This window comes from Ictidomys tridecemlineatus, chromosome 1 (genome assembly GCF_052094955.1).
Source record: "Ictidomys tridecemlineatus isolate mIctTri1 chromosome 1, mIctTri1.hap1, whole genome shotgun sequence".
In the NCBI taxonomy this organism is placed as follows: Eukaryota; Metazoa; Chordata; class Mammalia; order Rodentia; family Sciuridae; genus Ictidomys; species Ictidomys tridecemlineatus.
Window position 1 is genome coordinate 221,616,906 of NC_135477.1, and position 18,193 is coordinate 221,635,098.

Here is an 18,193-nt window from a genome sequence, read left to right on the forward strand (position 1 = left end):
TTCCCCTCTCAGAAACCTCTAGTTTAAGAAGATAGCTCAAAAGCTCCAGTGACAGAATCTGACCCCTTCCTAATGGATGGAGCTGAGAATTTATTGAATATGTCAATGCTTTCCCTTCTCATCCACTAAGACGTCTTGCTACCTTTTCCCTGCTTGAAATAGAGGAAGAGCTGATAAGCACGATTGGGAAACAGATCTAAGAATCAGTAGCTTTCCCAAACGGTGATCATTATTGAAGGTCAGAAGATCACAGGTTAACTGGGTCCCTAAGATCCCTCGAAGGCAAGACGGGGCTGGAGGAAGATGGAGCTGAGGAAAAGGGACCAGAGCCCATTAGAACGAAACGTTTTGGTTTTGAAAAAGGACAGGTGAATTGCGGGAACCCGCTCCTTCGCCCGCCAACCACTGGTCCCCTGCGGCGGGAACAGCCCTCCGCGCCAGTCCCAGGCTCGGGCCCGCCACTTCCCGCGGCTGAGCTTGGCGCTCTCCTGCGCGCCGCTGCAGCGGTAGCTCCGGTGGCGGCCGCGTGGGGCCGCGAGTGAGCGGAGGGAATCCCTCCCGGGCTTGACGTCACCGCAGCGCTGGCCAATGAGAAGCCCGAGACGGGGATTCCCGCTCCCGCTGCCGCCGGCCCGGCTTTTTAAATGGTACCCAGGGGAACGCTTCTGGAGCTGTGGGAAGAATGGGGGAAAAGAAGGTAGGTGGTGAAATAGGAGGGACCTGGGGAGCGAGACTCTAGGGGTTTGAGGATTAGGCTTTTAGTCTGGCTTAGCCCGGGGGGGGGGGGTCAGGCCGGAAGTGGTCGCGAAGAGGCCGAACTCGGGTCCCGCGAAGTCCGCCCGAGATGGAGTGGAAACTGGAGCGCACCGCCCGGCGGCGGATCCGGACGGAAGAAGAGATGCTGTGGGTGAGTAACGCCCTCTTGTTTCCTCGCTCAACGCTTTAAAGGGGCTTCTCGACGAAGGCACTGCTTGTAACCTGCTTAGAACCAAGAAACTATTACCTGGTCTTGATTTTGAGTTTTCTAATTCTGGAGGTGCCTCACAAAAAGGTGAATGTGGTTTTGACAAACTCATGAGCTAGAAAAACTCCACACCTGAAATGATTTTCCTAAACAATTTCTCTCTCAATGTGTTACCTGTTTTCAAAGGAGAACGTCATGAAGGTGCTCTCCAATGACATGAAGCTGAAGAGAAGTCAAGTTTCTCCCAAGGTATGTGTCCAGGGCTTGCCTTGATGTCTTCATTCTGATCTCAAGCAAACCAATTCTTGATAAAAAAGGCATTTAGAGGAAGTATGGGCTTGTCAGGAAATATGAGAATTTAAAAAAACCCATCATCTCAAGTGCAGAATCTAATTACATACCTTTAAAAATTCAAGAAACTGAAGATCTCTGACAAATAATGGTATCTGAATGGTGCTGTCTAGTTTTTTATCTGAATGTATATGAATGATGCTGTAGTTTTGCCTCAGTAGCAAAGGATGAAACTTGGATGTGTCAGGTAGGCAGTGCATTGCTAGCTGGCTGTTAGAATTTCATCTTAACAGTTGCTAGTTGCACTCCCCTCTGCTGCATTCTGAAACATGCTTCCTAAAGAAATGAAAATGGTGCCATCTCGTGGACAATGCGGAGAAGTGGCATAATGCATCGCCCTTGAAAGATCCAGCCCAAGGGCTGTAAAAACCTAAAAAATTAACCTAACCCAAGGGCTTTTAGTTTCTCTTGTAATCACTGAAAAATCTAAAAAATTAAAAATATCTCCACATAAACAACCCTTATATGCTTTAAATCTCTAATTTTGACCATTTTTCATGTTTCTCAGTTTTAATAAAAATTTCTAGATAATTTACAATTTTAGTTTCTATATTAAAGTGTGACACTCTAAATTGAACACTTAGCCAAACTTTCAGAATGTAATGACTACTGTTATTTATAGTGGAAGACAACTAATGATGTTTAAATTTTTAAATTTTTAAAATAATGTTAAATACTGGAATATTCCACTTTAAATACTTTAATATTGATTAAATACTGGAATATTCCACTTTAAATACTTTAATATTGATTTCCACCTCCCAGTTTGCTGGAGTTGTCTCTCACACCCAGATTATATATTATTGTGACTCCTAGATATTTTACTGCCTAATAAGACAACTTATCTTTTAGTTAATAAGTGGAAGTAATTTGAAAAGTTATAGTAAGTAAGTAACTTGGTTAATTTGTTTGTGTTGCAGTAATGTATGTTCATTATCCAATCATTTAATTGTGGAAAAACCTAAGCATAAGTATTCTGAAAGTTAAATTTTTTTTCATAACTTTGTTTTTACCTAGATTAAGGTAAATAATGATATTTCTCGTGGTAGTTGTGAGAAATAAGATATGCATATAAATGTGTAAAATTAAAGTTCTGTTCTGTGTTTCATATTGTGAATTTAGCCTCACTGACTTCATGGGCTGTGAAAAGCAGCAATGATCTGAATCAGGTAGGCAGTGTATTGTTAGCTGGCTGCTTTGGTCAAGTCAGCAGCCACAGCTACCCTGCCACTTGCTTCTGGATAAATTCCTCTTGTTAATGAAGTGCCTTGGTGACCTGTGTGTGATGGGTTGGCAGTGTATTGTTAGCTGGTTGATATATAAATGGCATCAGCTAACATGCAACTGCTATCTTATTGCATATACGATGAACATCAGAGTGTAATTAAATCTGTAATGTGTGTATTGTTTTGCTATGAAGCAGTGTACTATATACCATAACAGTTATTATTGTTATTGGTTACTTAATTATAACACAATGGGCAGCCTCATAATGGTGAGGGAAGTACCATAGTTACTTTAAAAATTTCAAGTGATATTTTTGACTGGAGTCTTAGCTAAAAGTTTTCAACTGAGTCTTTTGTATTCTTTCTGGACTATCAGTTTCTTAATTTGGCAGTGGAATAGATCGCTATGACCATGTATACATATAGCTAAAGGGAGAATTGAAGTAATTTCTCAGTGAGTAAGTTGACTAAAACATTTTAACTCAAAATATGAAGAAAACTGTGGATTTTTTTTTGCTGGAAATTGAGTTGAATTTGGAATACTTACCTCCATTTTGAAAAAAAATTATATTTCATATATTTATTATGTAATATTTGGAGATACATGAGATTTAGCTTATGAAGTAGGAAGAACTGACCATAAATATAATTTTAAATATTTTCTCATTCCCTTGGAGGCCATTTTGACCTATGAAGCAGGGTCAGATGTATGTTGGGTCTCAAACATATGGTGTCCTAATGTGGACATTTGCAGCAAGTTAGTGCAACTGATTTTCATGATCTGATTTGAAATATAAGAAATATAGTACAATGTTTACATTATTGTATTATAAGTTAGTTGGTAATTTTTGTGCTTATTTAAATTTAAACATTTCTAGAACATAGGTTGAATAGGTACTGTAATTTGATGTTTATGCATCTTACTACTTTCAGATTTCATTTCTGTTTTTGTTATTTGCCCAATCTGATTCTATTTTTAGAGTCTTTGTGTTTAAGGATGCCTAATATGTAAATATTGTTTTCATTTTTTGTTGTTGTTGAGGATTGAACCCAGGGGTGCTTTATCACCAACCTACTTTCTCCAGTTTCCCCCTTTTTAAACTTTGTATTTTGAGACAGGATCTCACTGAGTTGCTTAGGGCCTAAGTTGCTGAGGCTGGTCTTGAACTTTCAATCCTCTCATCTCAGTTTCCAAGTCATTGGGATTGTAGGCATGTACCACCATGTCTGGCTTCTTTTCATCTTTTTCAAAAGATTACATTTTGATGTGTTATTTCCTGTAGATAGTCACTGACTTATCAATAAAAATAAAATCTACTGAATTTAGAGGGCTTGTCATTTGTGTTTTATTTTTTTAAAGAGCAAGACACAAGATACCAGTATTTGTACTCAATTAGCAGAATACATATTTAAGCTTTCTTTAATTTCATATTATTGAGATGATGAGAAAGGAAAGAAAAGGAATAAAATGAAATAAAAATAAGTTAAAGAGATCAATGGGAAAGGGGAAAGATGAACACATCAATTAAAAAAGAAAATGTTTCCAAAGGTATGAGAGAGAAAGCCAGGGATACATGCTGGGAAGTCAAAGGGTAAGTAGAGGGAAAAGGGATTGGTGGAGTGGAAGGAAGCTCTACTGATGGTGAAGTATTTGCTCGTGGGCAGCCATTATGCTGTTCTCTGAGCTGAAAACGTAAATGCTCCCCTTCACTGACCTCTAACTGGCTTCCTTATCTCTTGCTCCTTACTGCTCTTTATTCCTCCAAAAGAGAATGTGTCTCAACTCTGCAAAGTATGGCCCTAATAGTTTAGCTGGAGAAAGGGAACAAAAGGAAGAAGAGCTTGATGGGTTAGTCTGTATTTGTAACAGCTAGTTGACATTTTTTTTTGTGGTTCTGGGGATTGAACCCAGGGCCTTGTGCATGTGAGGCAAGCACTCTACCAACTGAGCTATATCCCCAGCCCCAAGCTAGTTGACTTTTATTATTCCATGGAAAAGATGACATCAGTCTAAGGAATAAATATGGACAGAACATCCCTTTACCAGTTTTATCCAAATGTCTTATTTTTTTCAAAGAAATACTGCTAATTAAGATGCTACTTTGTTCAGAAACCACCTAACACAAGGCAGTCTTCTGAAACACCATATTTTTAAAGAAAATATAGTGAAAAAAAATTTTTTTGGAGTGGGGGCTTTGTCTTTTTGTCCTTTCCTCCCTCTCTGCCTTCAATTCTCTTGGAGTTTTTTCTTTTTCTTTTTCTTTTCTTCTTCTTTTTTTTATCTGCAAGACAGCCTAGTTAAGTTGAAAGATTTTAATGTAACTTCATATACTCCTACATTTTTACGTAACCTGTCAAAATAGTATATAACAGAAATAGAGTATGTATGATAGATTTTTGCTCTAGACTTTTCTCTTTGGAAATCCTTATGATTCCTTGATCAAGTCTTAATTTTTAGGAATTTTGATGTGCTAGAGCCAGTTTGTATTATTGGTCTGTGAAAATAAATTATTACATTTTCAGAAAATTTACAAATTAGTTATTAAATAAACCATTGGTAGACTGAAATTGGCCACAGGGGAGCATTCATCCTTAGGGAATCCTGAATGGACACATTTCCTTTCTTTCAAGGAAATACATAGGACACCATGGAAATTGGCTAATTCCAAAAGTCCAGGATTCCTTCCTCCTCCAGAATCTCTTGTTGAACATTCACCAGCCACCACTATAGATGTGCTATATATGCTAGAATTAAAGATTTGTATATATGTACATATCCACATACTATAGATACACTAAAATTATTAAACATTTAAGAAAATGAAGTACAGCTTTCAGGTAAATTCATATTTCAGACCCCAATACTCTTTTGTTACATTTGCCAAGAAATGATGATCAGGAATTATTATAAATTTTTCTTCACCATCCAATGAAACTATCAAACTTCAAGTAAAATTATTGGATAGGAAAGATGGTGAAGTGAGACAGACATCATTACCCTAAGTACATGTATGACTGCACATATGGTGCAACTCTACATCATATACTACCAGATAAATGAAAAGCTGTGCTCCATTTGTGTACAATGAACTGAAATGCATTCTGTTGTCATAACTAGAACAAATACAAAATTATTTACCTCAGTTAAAACACATTTGATTTTGCCCTTTTGCTTTGTCATGAAGAGATAAAATACCCTTTTATGTAATGCCTGATATTTTTCTATTATACTCTTTAGTTTAGGGATACTACTGCATTCTGTGTTCCAGACAAGATTACAAGAGGACTGCTTAATTTAAGAAAAGATGGGACTTTTTCTTGGCATGTGTTTGTTGAGCAGTATTTGTGTAAAACATTTGACTTAAGGGTGGCAGCATATCAGCAAATGGCTCCACTCTCTCTCAGCACATGTAGCCTCATCCTTAGGGAATCCTGAATGGACACATTTCCTTTCTTTCAAGGAAATACATAGGACACATTTTTAAAGCCCCACCTGCCTGCTGTGGATAGCCAAAGCCTAAGGGGAGACTGACTATTGAAGAGGCAGTAGGTTGGATAAGGCAACCAGGGTTGGAAATTTTTAAATGAGAAGTGCATTTATATGGCTTTGGAAAGAACTAAGGCAGGATGGGGATCTGAATAACATTTGTGGGGATAGTGAAGACCAGTGCATCTGTTACCGTCTGGCAGTGGGGACTTGCCTGTGTGGGGCTGGCACATGCAATTCTGCTTACACCCTTAATGAGGCACACCAAGACACCCTGGCAGTGCCACTGTGCTGAAGAGGAGCTCAAGAAAGTAAGTGGGGGCATGAGGCAAGAATGCTCTGGAAGCAACACTTGAAGGGGTTACCTGGACTAAATTTTTGTTTAGAAGCTCAGAATTCAATTGCTAAGACTCTGGGGTAAATTGCAAAGGATACCTACTAGAAATCTAGTTAGATAGCTCCTGTGTCCTTGCCAACATCTAGGCTAGTTCTGATTTCTTTTCTGCTAAGTGTATTCATTGACTTTTAAGGGGGCTCTCTGTTTCTTTCCATCCTCTACTTAATTTGTAGGTGAGGAAACTGAAATTAAAGTGACAAGTCACATAGTAGCTGAGAGGGGAGCAGGTTTGCTGATATACTAATCTGGCGTTCTTGAGACTATCCCTGTAAATCACTAGGATGGAAACTGCTCCACCGCCACCTACTATTACACTAAGCACACTTGAAGCTGAATAGTTGCATGGATACTTTAAAGCAGAAGGTACTCCAGGAAATATTTTTTGTTTTCTTAAGAACTTAATCCAGACCCAGAACTATAAGCTTTGGTGGTGTTACTGAATTCACCACAAAAATCTTTCACCTATCAAATCAGAATTTGGGAGTCAAACCACAGGCTATTAGGTCTTCTTCCTCCTTAGCCAAATTTTACATGAGTGCATTTTTTTTTCTCTCATTGTCATACAGATTTTGCTTCAGTCTTTAATCCTTTTATGCAGTGAATACATATTTCATGAGGTTATAATTAACCTTCACCAACTTGGCAGGTTGTTGCTAAATGATCACATGCTCATGGCCTTTTTCCTACACTTGGGATTTTTCACTCAAAAATAAGGCAGACTCAACTGTTCTGTCTGGAATTTAGATTGCTTCCAGAAAACAATGGAGAGAGATGTTGAAAATGATACTTTTTCAAATACTATAATATCATAAAAATGACTAAGTATAGTAAAACACACTAGAAACCTATACTTAAAAGAGCAAAATTCTGTACATTAAACAAAGGTATGTAAGGATTTGAATGTATTTTACATTTTCATTATTTGTTTTATTGCATCAACATAGCCATTTATAGTTACATCAAAAATTTCAGTCACACAGAATTCGTGAAATCCAAACAGTGGTCTAGGGTGTTGGCATTTCCATAAAGTACAATCCAATAAAATGTTGGACACTGGGGTATGGAACACATTGGTGACTGTGTATAATGAAATTTTTAGTATATCAGATGAAGTATTTTAATTCTTTGGCTACTTTTTTTTTTTTTAGCTTTGGGTTACATCTCTGTCCTGAGGACGTTCATTACCATTGACTAGCAAGATAATGTGCTGGAAATGCTGTCAAAGTATTTAAAAAGAGATCAAATCCTCATGGAGATATTTCTCTCTGAATTAGAGTGGCTTGATGGTATTTTCATAGGTCCTCTCTCTTTTTTAGGATGAGTTTTCCAACCAGATTTGCTATCTCAGGTCTGATGGCTTCAATGGGCTCCTCTGGCCTCCAGAACTTCACGACTTGACCCTCAGGGTTGACTAGATACTTCCAAAAATTCCACCGTGGTTCCTTCTTTGAAGAATCTAAAATATACACAACATATTTTCATGAGCATAACTTTATTCTTTGTTAAGATTTTCATTTCTTTTTGTATCTGCATAAGTGACAACTTTAGAATCAGGTTCTAAAAAGCAAAACAAAACACCCAAAGAAAGTAGAGCACAAGTTTGAGTAATGAGGTTTTAATATACTCGATGGGTTCACTGATGACTCTACTGATCTGGAAAACCATAAAATGAAACAAAGTTGTTTAATTTTTAATTTCTTTTCAGTTCTGGGAATTGAACCTAGGACCTTGTGCACCCTAGGCAAGCACTCTACCACTGAGCTATACCCCCAGCCCCCAAAGCAGTCTATTTTAGATTTGTTGATCTAAATAAGAAATTTACCTTGTCACTAACTCAAAATTTTTAAAGAATAAGTCCTTGGTAATGAAAATGTGGGAATTAATTTTCATGTTAAATATATGAATGTTTTTAAAACTATTACATAGCTGAAAATGACAAGGAATTTAGCCACTTTATTTTGAAAAATTATGAATCTTTTGATAAATCTAAGAAATGTAGATTTTTCCTCCTGTATATTATCAATAATTTATGTTCATATCATTGATGTACATCAGAACAAGATATAATAACTATAAAATTTATCAAGTGGGGGCTGGGGTTGTATCTCAGTGGTAGAACACTCGCCTAGCATGTGTGAGGCACTGGGTTCGATCCTCAGCACCACATAAAAATAAAGGTATTGTGTCCACCTACAACACACACACACATACATATACATATATATATATGTATAATATATACATATATATATATGTATAGTATATACATATATATATGTATAATATATATATATATATAATTTTTTTTTAAGTTTATCAAGTGCTTACTATGTGCCTAGTAAAGTATGCTCAGTGCTTTGAATAGATCCTCTTAAACTTTTTTTTTTTTTTCCCAGTACTGGGGATTCAACTCAGGGGTTCTCTAACACTGAGCTAAATTCCCAGCCCTTTTTATTTTGCACTTTGAGGCCAGGTTCTCATCAAGTTCTGAGGCGGGCCTCCAAGTTGCTGAGGTGGGCCTCCAACTTGCTATCCTCCTGACTCAGCCTCCCAAGTTGCCAGAATTACAGGCCTGGACCACAGTGCCCGGCCTGTTGTAGCTTTACAGAACCCCTCTGAGATGGGTATTATTATTTATCCCCATTTTGCAGATGGAGAGAAGGAGGCCTACACTGAAGATGATGTGGTTAGTGATTGACAGGGCCAAGGTTGATAGTCAGGCCTTCTTCTAGTGTTTGTGCTCTTAACCTCTGGGCACTATTACCTTCCTCTCCCAAGTGCAGGTGGAAGCTTAGTCACTGCCAACTTTTTTATTAGTGCACTTTAATTATACAGAGTAGTGACTGTGTAATTGTGAACTATTATCTTTTTGATTGTACAGATTAAATGGAGTTGTATAAACAAGCTTTTTTTTAAAAAATGTTTTTTTAGTTGTAGATAAACACACAGTATATATTACATTTATGTGGTGCTAAGGATTGAACCCAATGCCACACACATGAGGCTACAGCCCCAGCCCCGTACAAGCTTTTTTAGTGATGAAGAGGAATAACCTATGAGCTACTATGTCTAAGCATTTGGCTACTATAATTGATGAAAGATTATTTTAAGGACATGTATTCTGGATTTTTTTTTTCACTAAACCCCAGAAATAAAAGGAATAAAGACTTCCTGGTTGGTATTCATAATGTTAGGCACTAAATCAACTTTCCCTACAAATTGAATATAATGTTTTTAGAAGTTTCTTACTACTTACATAAAATATTATTGAACATCTTGTTTGTTGAATTGAAGCTTGATATGCCTGAGGTCATGGTTTTGTCAAAACTCAAATTATTTACAGTGAAAATAGATCTGAAGATGACATCAGTATAAGGTAAGAGAACATTAGCTGAGTGCCATTTAGAGTAGTATCTGGTACAGAGTGAGCAGTGTGTAAGTGTTTGACTATGAATACACTTAATCCTCCCAAAAAACTTAGTGAGTAGGTGCTACTTATAGCCCCATTTTACAAATGAGGAAACAGGTACAGAGAAATTAAGTTGTATGCTTGAAGCCACACAGCAAAAGCAACTGAGCAGGAGTTTGTACCCAGGTAAGACCAAAGTTTCTATCCACACTACCTTTTTTTTTTTTTTTTTTGGGTGGTTCTGAGAATTGAATCCAGGGCCTTGTGCATGCAAGACAAGCACTCTACCAACTGAGCTATATCCCCAGCCCCTATCTACACTACCTTTATGCTAACTAACCTTAGGAAGTCTTTAAATAAATTCTTCTGTGCTAGCTTAATTGTAAAGAAAGCCTAATATTAATGCTTTCTGAAAAAAAATTCAAGTTTTATTTTAGTAAAAACCTGGTAAACTGAGAAATTCATCCTTGAGGATAATGTCTCAGATAAGAAAGGAAATATAAAATCAACCATAAAGATATGTTCAGTTGATAATGCTCAGCAATAGTTTTGAAATGTGCAGATTTAATAATGGGGAGGGACATTTCCCCCAAATGCTAGTTAAGCAAAAGGAGAATTATGATAATTTGTTAAAAAGTCACAGTCATATTTCAAGTAAAGTCTTCAGGAAGATGGTTGTAAGAAATTAAATACATTGGAGTAAACTTCTTTTGCCATCTAAGAGTACTGATTTTATGGTAGCATAACTTCTAGAAAGTTACAAAGAATCTTTTTGATCGTTTTATGAAAATTTTCCCAATAAAAAATTTCAAATGAAATAAAAAGTATAGTCCTGGTATATTTGTGTAAGAATGAATAGCAATTAAAGACATACTGGTGAGGCAAATATATTTACCAACAAGAAATCTAAATGCGGGTTCTGCTTCAGATCCTAGGATCTTAATCTTGTGGAAGATGGGGAATGTTACTCCGTAGTTTTGTCTTGCAAAAGATTCTACTTCCTTGCTCGAACGGGGTTCCGATTCTCCAAACTGATTGCATGGAAACGCCAGGACGCTGAAGTGGAATGGTCCAAACTCTTTGTGCAGTTCCTTCAGTGCTAAGTAATTTCTGTCTGTGAGTTGGCAGTCACTAGCCACGTTTACAACTAGTGAAACCTCCCGGAAAAAGAAAAACATCCAACCGGAAAGTGAAGCAAAAGATTAAAAAACCCCTCCCCTCCTGCATGTAGTTAAAATCCTAAGCCATTTTAGGGGAATATAACCTCTGATGGATGATGATTTCATGCTTTTTAGACATACCCAGTTTTATTGAAAACTATACCTAAATGCACAAGTTCAGACTGATACATTACTGCCATTAAAAAGCATTAGGGATGCATGAAAACTTATTTAAAAATAAATGATAATATCATCACTGATAGGGTGCTTTTTATTGTTAGATTATAGATGATACTTTTACTAGTAATCATCACTATATTCACATTATTAACTATAAGCATTTTCTAGACAACTTAAAACACAAATTAGAGCATTTTTGAGAATAAGATAATTAGAAAGCATATAACCTCTCAGAACTGATAACTAAAGTGATGTACTAATAACATTACATTGAAGACCAAATTTTAACTAGTAACTATGTAATGGCAAGGCATTGATTCTACTAAGAGATAAAGCAGAGACATGGAAAATCAACAGATATAAAATCCGAAAATTCAACTTACTTTGCCTTTAAACTTTTCCAGAGAAACAGTTCTTCCTTTTGCATCTTTCACTTCAAAGGCATAAAAGCTGTTGATTCTAGGCTTTAGGAATTTTAGTTGTAGGAGAAATAGCATCATTGTGCACAGAACCATAGAGAGCAAAACTGCAAATATTTTCACTTTGGGCCCGGAGCATTTTAACGGATGAGCAGCGAGAGGCTCCATTTTGGTTGATTCTACAGGGAAGTTTCATCAGGCTGGAATTCAAAGGAGGAGCTGAAACTTGAAACCCGCTTAATCTAACAAACCAGGAAGGATTAGACTAGCTCCTTTTACTGCTGAGGAGTAGAAGAATACTTCTCAAAAGGCAGATGTAGTGAAACTTCCAAATGAAATAAAGAGCACTACAGAATTTCAACCTATTAGTGATAAAACTGCCATTTTTTGGTCAGAAAAATCAGGACATTTTTGGTATTTCCCTAACTCCTTTCCTACAAAGAATATATTTCACCAGAAGATGGTGCTCTTGTAATTTGGAAACTGAAATCTTAACTGCCCTAGTAAGCATCCTATCTTCGATAAAGATATTGAGAACCGGGTAGGTATGATGCCCAGGTATAGAATGTAGATTAAGTGTGAACTATGAACATGATGTATGACCTGAAGGAACTTTATATTATCTGTATGGATTAAACATATTACATGAATTCAAGGAATTTATAGTGGAAAGCACAATGATATATTTGAAAAGGCTATTTATTCTGGTCTCATCTAGCTAAGGCAATCCAATTCCAGAAGAATGCAGTAAAAGTAAATAGAAAATATATATAGCATAACTTAGCACACACACACACACACACACACACACATATAAATTGCCCTGAGAATTTTTCTGATGTAATACTTCTCCTTTGAACTGCAAGACAACTATGTCCATTGCATTTTTAAGCAGCCTGATTCTGCCCATGAAAATGATTTCACAATTCACCAACAGATGTCACCTGTATATTTAAAAATGCTGAACTCTATAATAGATTTATTTAACATTTAAAAAATAATTCTATCAAAACCCCCCAAACCCTCATTTACTTGGGTCCTTCAAGTATTTGCTTTATTTTTTATCTTTTTTTTTTTCTTCTGGCAGTTGCCTGTTTCAGGAGGTCTGACTTTCAATTGCTAAAGATTATAGATTTTAAGGAGAGAAATAGTTGCATAGCCTAAAATTCATGGTTCATCAGTCACCTTAGAATCTGCACTGTTTAAGACAATGCACGTTCTGAATAAGGTGTGTCCACTTGGGCACAGTGTTATGGTGAGTTTCCAGAAAGTGCACAGAGTGAGCTGAGAAACTTGTGGGAGTGCCCTTCCTGCCACCTTTTGGGTGTTGGAGCTTTCGAGCTGGTGCTCAGGTGGAAGCCCTGCTCTTCCTCTGGTCCCTCCTTCTGTGTGTTCGAGGGTAGCTGAGCTTGGGCTTAGTAAGAGGAGCCATTTTAATACTTCCTTCATGGCCTAAGAATGAATAGGAAAACAAAAACCAAAAATCAATCCAAAAATCAAACAAACCCCAAACCTTAGTATTTCTTTTAAATATTTTTTCTAGTAAAGAACAAAAATGTACACAAACTGTGTTGTGTTACTTCTCAACTGTGGTAGTTTACTTTGGTGAATTCTGGCTGAGTTGTTTAAATTGTTAATGTCCCTGTGTTACTTGTTCCACAAGAACTGCTATGGTATCTATCTGGTCTTGTTTTCCAGGTGAGATTCTTGAGCCTACAGCATGGCTATCACCTGGGCATTTTTTAAGAAACATGGCTTATAGGTCCCACCTCAGACTTCCTGAATCAGAACATGTAGTTTTATAGATTTTGAACATTTAAGTTTGAGAGCCTTTACATTCCAATCTTGTTTGGGTTACACAGTAGATATGTTGCAGGTCTCCACGAATATACTAGATGTTTTAATTAACTCCTTGGGCAGTCCAAGCAAATGGTTCAAGACTTGCACTTTAAAAGTTAATTCATAGAATGCATGCTATACATGTAAAACTGTCCAGTTACAGCTGTGCTTTGAGATGAGGAGACAAAATGCTTATGTCTGGGAAGGGTGTTGACTGACTGTTCCCCAGGCAGGATCCCATGGGATGATATTATTTTGATAAGCTCATTATGATAGCTGCTGGTCCATCGTTTTAAAAGCACATTGAGCATTGAGTGACCCAGAGCTGAATGATCTGAGAGATCCAAACTTACACTGTATAAACTTGCCAATGAGGGCTGGGGATGTGGCTCAAGCAGTAGTGTGCTCGCCTGGCATGCGCCGGGGTGCTGGGTTCAATCCTCCTCAGCATCACATAAAATAAAAAGGTGTCCACCGAAAAAACTAAAAAATAAATATTAAAAAAATTCTCTCTCTCTTTAAAAAACAACAACATCAACAAACTTGCCAATAATTGCTGTATAAGCCAGCGTGCTTCATAAATAAGAATGATTATGCAAGTCTGATGCTTAGGTAGGCTTGACCTGAGATTTACTAAATATGAACACTACTCTGAAAGTGTAAGTATACGTCTCTTATAAAGGATGAAATAAGAATCAGTGTGTAATTAAATGATCCTAGTCTTGAGAATCTGAAATAATGAAATCATAATATATGAATGTTTACTTAGGTCTGTTAAATAATGGTTTGGAGAATTCTGGTTCTAGATATAGACAAATTTGGCCCCTGCATATACCTCTTTGTTCATTTTGCAGAATCTTTCTCTGTATATGTTTTGACAACATCATCTCTCAACTTCTGGTGATCTGTTCTCATTTTAATGTTTTTTTTTTCCTATAGAAAGACTAATCTCAAACTATATATCATAATTGCAGATTTCTCTGTATAGCGACAGTATGCTAAAAACATCCGCAAATACTATTTTAAAAAAGTTTTTTTTTTTTTTAGTTGTAGATGGACACAATACCTTTGTTTAATTTATGTTTATGTGGTGCTGAGAATCGAACCCAGTGCCTCACATGTGCTAGGCAAGTGCTCTACCATTGAGCCACAACCCCACACAAATACTCTTCCTACCTAAAGGAGAGCAAGAGAGTAAAGGTCAAGTCTAGGGGAAGACATGGAGTCCACAGTGGGATAAAGCAATTGACTCAGCTAACCAACTCAGGCTTTGTAGAGGATATAAATAAAGTGTTAGTGAATGAGCTGGCCCTTACAAACTAAAACCAATTTTGGAAATATGAGAGCATACATGAAACAAGGAAGAATTATAAGGCAGAAAATAAGTGAGTGCTAAATAACTTACGTTTTAGCTTTATATTGACCTTTGCACAAAATTACTTTTCCTTATGAGCTTTATACTGTATGTAATCTCCTTTAGTATACACATTATTTCCCTTGTAATAATCATTTGATATAGGAAGAAGGTAATAACTCAGCCAAGATCACAGAACTGGTGAATGGAGTGGTGTTTAGGACTTTCAACTTCATAGCTCAAATTATTTCTTCTGTATTCAAGCATTTCTTTGTAATTGATAAAATACGTTTAGAAGAAAACAGGAGGCAAGATTGCTGTAGCACTTTGGTGAAGGGGTTTTATTCATCTGGAGACATTTAGTTTTATAAGAAATCACTGTTGGGGCTGGGGATATGGCTCAAGCGGTATCGCGATCACCTGGCATGCGTGCGGCCCAGGTTCGATACTCAGCACCACATACAAACAAAGATGTTGTATCCACGGAGAACTAAGAAAAAGTAAATAAATTAAAAAAAAAAAAAGAAATCACTGTAGGAGCTTAAAAAGGAGAGAAAGAGGAAAACAACAGCAAAAAATTTGTCCATGTGTACTGAAGTTATCTGGAAGGTGTCCCAGGAGGTCTGCAGAACAACTAGTCAAGAGAAGATAGTTTCAATGAAGGCAGCCTTTGCCAGTGAGATGCAAGAAAAGGGAAGGATGCTAAAGACACTCTGGAGCCCCCGTGGTGGGCATTGGCAAAGGAGCACAATAGTACCTCCCACCTGAAAATGGTCTTGTTGGTTTTGATTTAAAATGCATTTATTTATTTAAAAAGATTGTTTAGTTGTAGTTTGACACAATATCTTTATTTTATTCATTCATTTTTATGTGGTGCTGAGGCTCAAACTCACTGCCTCACATGTTCTAGGCAAGTGCTCTACCGCTAAGCCACAACCCCAGCCCTTGATTTAAATTTATTATTAAACTGATACTTAAAAACTTAAAAATTAGCTTGGGCTTGTAGCTCAATGGTAGAACACTTGCCTGGCATGTATGAGGCACTGGGTTTGATCTTTAGCACCATATACAAATAAATAAATAAAATAAATGTATTGTGTTCATCTACAACTAAAAATATTAAAAAATCTTAAAAATTCATATTTATGGGCTACCTATGTGATGCTTCAATACATGTATATGTTGTATAATGTTTGAATCAGTAAACCTTTTTTTAATCTCCTCAAATATTTATCATTTTATTTTGGTGAAAACATTCAGAATCCTTTCTTTTAGCTGTTTGAAATATAAAGCACATTATCATCATCTGTAGGATCTTGACAGTTTCAGCTTGTGTTTTATTGTCCATCCAATAGGATGCCAAGGCAGTTAGGGATTCAAATATAAGAAGAGGATTTTTTTTGGACTTATCCAAATGGTCAGAAATTTTGAGACCCTAAATTTGAGATGTCTCGTGAACAGAATGCTGCTCCTAGGGTGGTTGATGGTGGGTGGCAGCAGGGGCAGACATTCAGAGGTTAGGAAGGACAGGTGGGGTTATGCCTGAGCCCACAGGCCATCTTTGCTGCTTTAGACTTTGTCATGAGGTTCTCACAGTCTCCAGCAACATCAGCATGCCTCCCCTGGAATGTCCAGGTTTTCCCCACCCTCTAAATGATTTGTGTGTCAGATTAGATAGATCCATTTGTTTCTGTTTTCTTAGTTGTTTCATTTTGTTACTTCCTGACCTTATTTTTAACCTCTCTAGGCTCCTTTCTATTTATTTGTTGGCCCTGGTGCTCTGAATTCCTCCTGATACAGTGTCAGTGTGATGAGAATCTCAGGGTAAACAAGCTGAACCCATGTGCCTGGACTACGGAGTCATTCATCCTTTTTCCCTTCTTTGTCTTATTTTTCTTATCTTCCTCTTCCTCTCTATTAATAAATACTTGAGTCATTTGAAACTATGCGACAGGCATTTCCTCAGCAGGAGATAGATCCTGGAACAAAAGTTTAAAAACATTGAAGATGAAATAGCACAATCCACAGCAGTGTTTCCTGAGCTGTGGTCATTTGCATGAGTCCTCTGACATTTTTTTTATAATTGCTTATAATTTATTTACTTAACATCTTTATTTGAATATATTCACTTATTTTGCTAATTTTTTTTAATAAGGGAAACTTTATGTCATTACTTAAAAATTAAAAACATTAAACATTTACATTGAAAGTATGGAACTATTAAAACATTTTCATCTGTACCACTACAAACAGTATATACCTAGTGGAAGGACTGAGAATTTTATTTTATATTCAAAGTGTTAAGAGAAGTTGTTCTTTAATTCTTTGAAAATTCTTTGTGTTGAATAAAAATTTATCTCCCCCATTCATTGGTCCTGTTTTGGCCATAGGGGGCAATGAAGAGTAAGTTTTTCTTGTTTTCTTAAATTGTATCATTTTATTATGCGAAGACAGTTCCTTTTGAGTCTCCTTTCTTCTAAATTAAACGTCCTCATGTAAGGAGGACCTCACATATGTTGGGGTGATACTCTGCTACTATCATCACTCTGATCCCTGATTGTGGTTCCTTTCCTCCAAATGAACTTGGGTTTTGAATCCTGTCATGTCCATCTCCCTTCTTGAATCACAGTTCAGAGTCCAGAAACTGTTCTCCAGATGAGTTCTGACTAGTCCAGAAACAGTGGGATTTTGCTTGCTACTGTTCCAAACACCGTTTTCCCCTTATATTTCCTAAAATTATGCTGTTCTTTTTTAAAAAAGGCAATTTCACTACTCTATTGACCTATACTGTAGTGGTGGTGGTCTTAACCTGCAAGCGGTTCTCTCCCATCTTTTGCTCGTACAGTGAAAAGAACCATACATTTAATTTTATTGGTTTTTGATCTCACATTTTACATTTTATTCTGAATCCCATTTCTATCTTTTAATATTTTAACTTAAAACAATCAACCATTTTGATAAATAAATGTCCACTTCAGCCACTGATGAAGTTAAATAGTGTATGGCCAGGAACAAAACCTGCAGCCCATCACAGGGAATATATTTAGGATAACATGGATCTAGGAAGACATGTGCCATTTAGGACCCTGGCTGCAAGTTTATTTTATTGCTTGTTCTTCCCATTTGAAGACTATGAAAAATGTTTGTCTGTAGGAGGGGCATTTTCTTATTTGTCATGTTTATTTTTTCATAGCTCACTAACAAGTATTGGTTTTGGAAGGGTTTTCAGTTATCTGCTTTTCGGCTATCTGCTTTAAAGACTTGCCCTTATTTAAAATGCCCAGATGCATCTTGTTGCTTCATTTATATCAGTCTCTAGTTTCTAGAGAAATGTTTGTTTTACCTCATCCAATTTGAAAATTATTAATGGAGAAGAAAGAAATTAGCCTTATTTCCTTGCCTCTGGA

The 18,193-nt window shown here is 36.7% G+C and overlaps 2 protein-coding genes across 3 annotated transcripts in view; one reads left to right on the plus strand and one right to left on the minus strand.

Annotated features, from left to right (window-relative positions):
* The first annotated feature begins 205 nt into the window (after window positions 1-205).
* The window catches only part of Cdc20b (cell division cycle 20B), a 48,587-nt gene continuing 30,599 nt past the window's right edge, over window positions 206-18,193 (plus strand). The window contains exons 1-2 of the mRNA XM_005319674.3: window positions 206-907; window positions 1,151-1,213. Coding sequence (XP_005319731.2) covers window positions 845-907; window positions 1,151-1,213 — 126 coding nt within the window. The 5' untranslated portion in view covers window positions 206-844. The remainder of the gene's footprint in view (window positions 908-1,150; window positions 1,214-18,193) is intronic.
* Gpx8 (glutathione peroxidase 8 (putative)) lies at window positions 7,331-11,992 on the minus strand. Of its 2 annotated transcripts, XM_005319632.5 has the most exons (3): window positions 11,558-11,975; window positions 10,730-10,991; window positions 7,331-7,881 (listed from the first exon to the last, which is right to left on the minus strand). In XM_005319632.5, exons 1-3 carry the CDS (start codon window positions 11,759-11,761, stop codon window positions 7,718-7,720), a joined length of 630 nt encoding a protein of 209 aa, XP_005319689.1. In that variant the 5' UTR covers window positions 11,762-11,975; the 3' UTR covers window positions 7,331-7,717. The 2 variants fall into 2 exon arrangements, with proteins under 2 accessions (XP_005319689.1, XP_013211534.1); XM_013356080.4 differs by lacking the exon at window positions 10,730-10,991 and having other exon boundaries at window positions 11,558-11,992.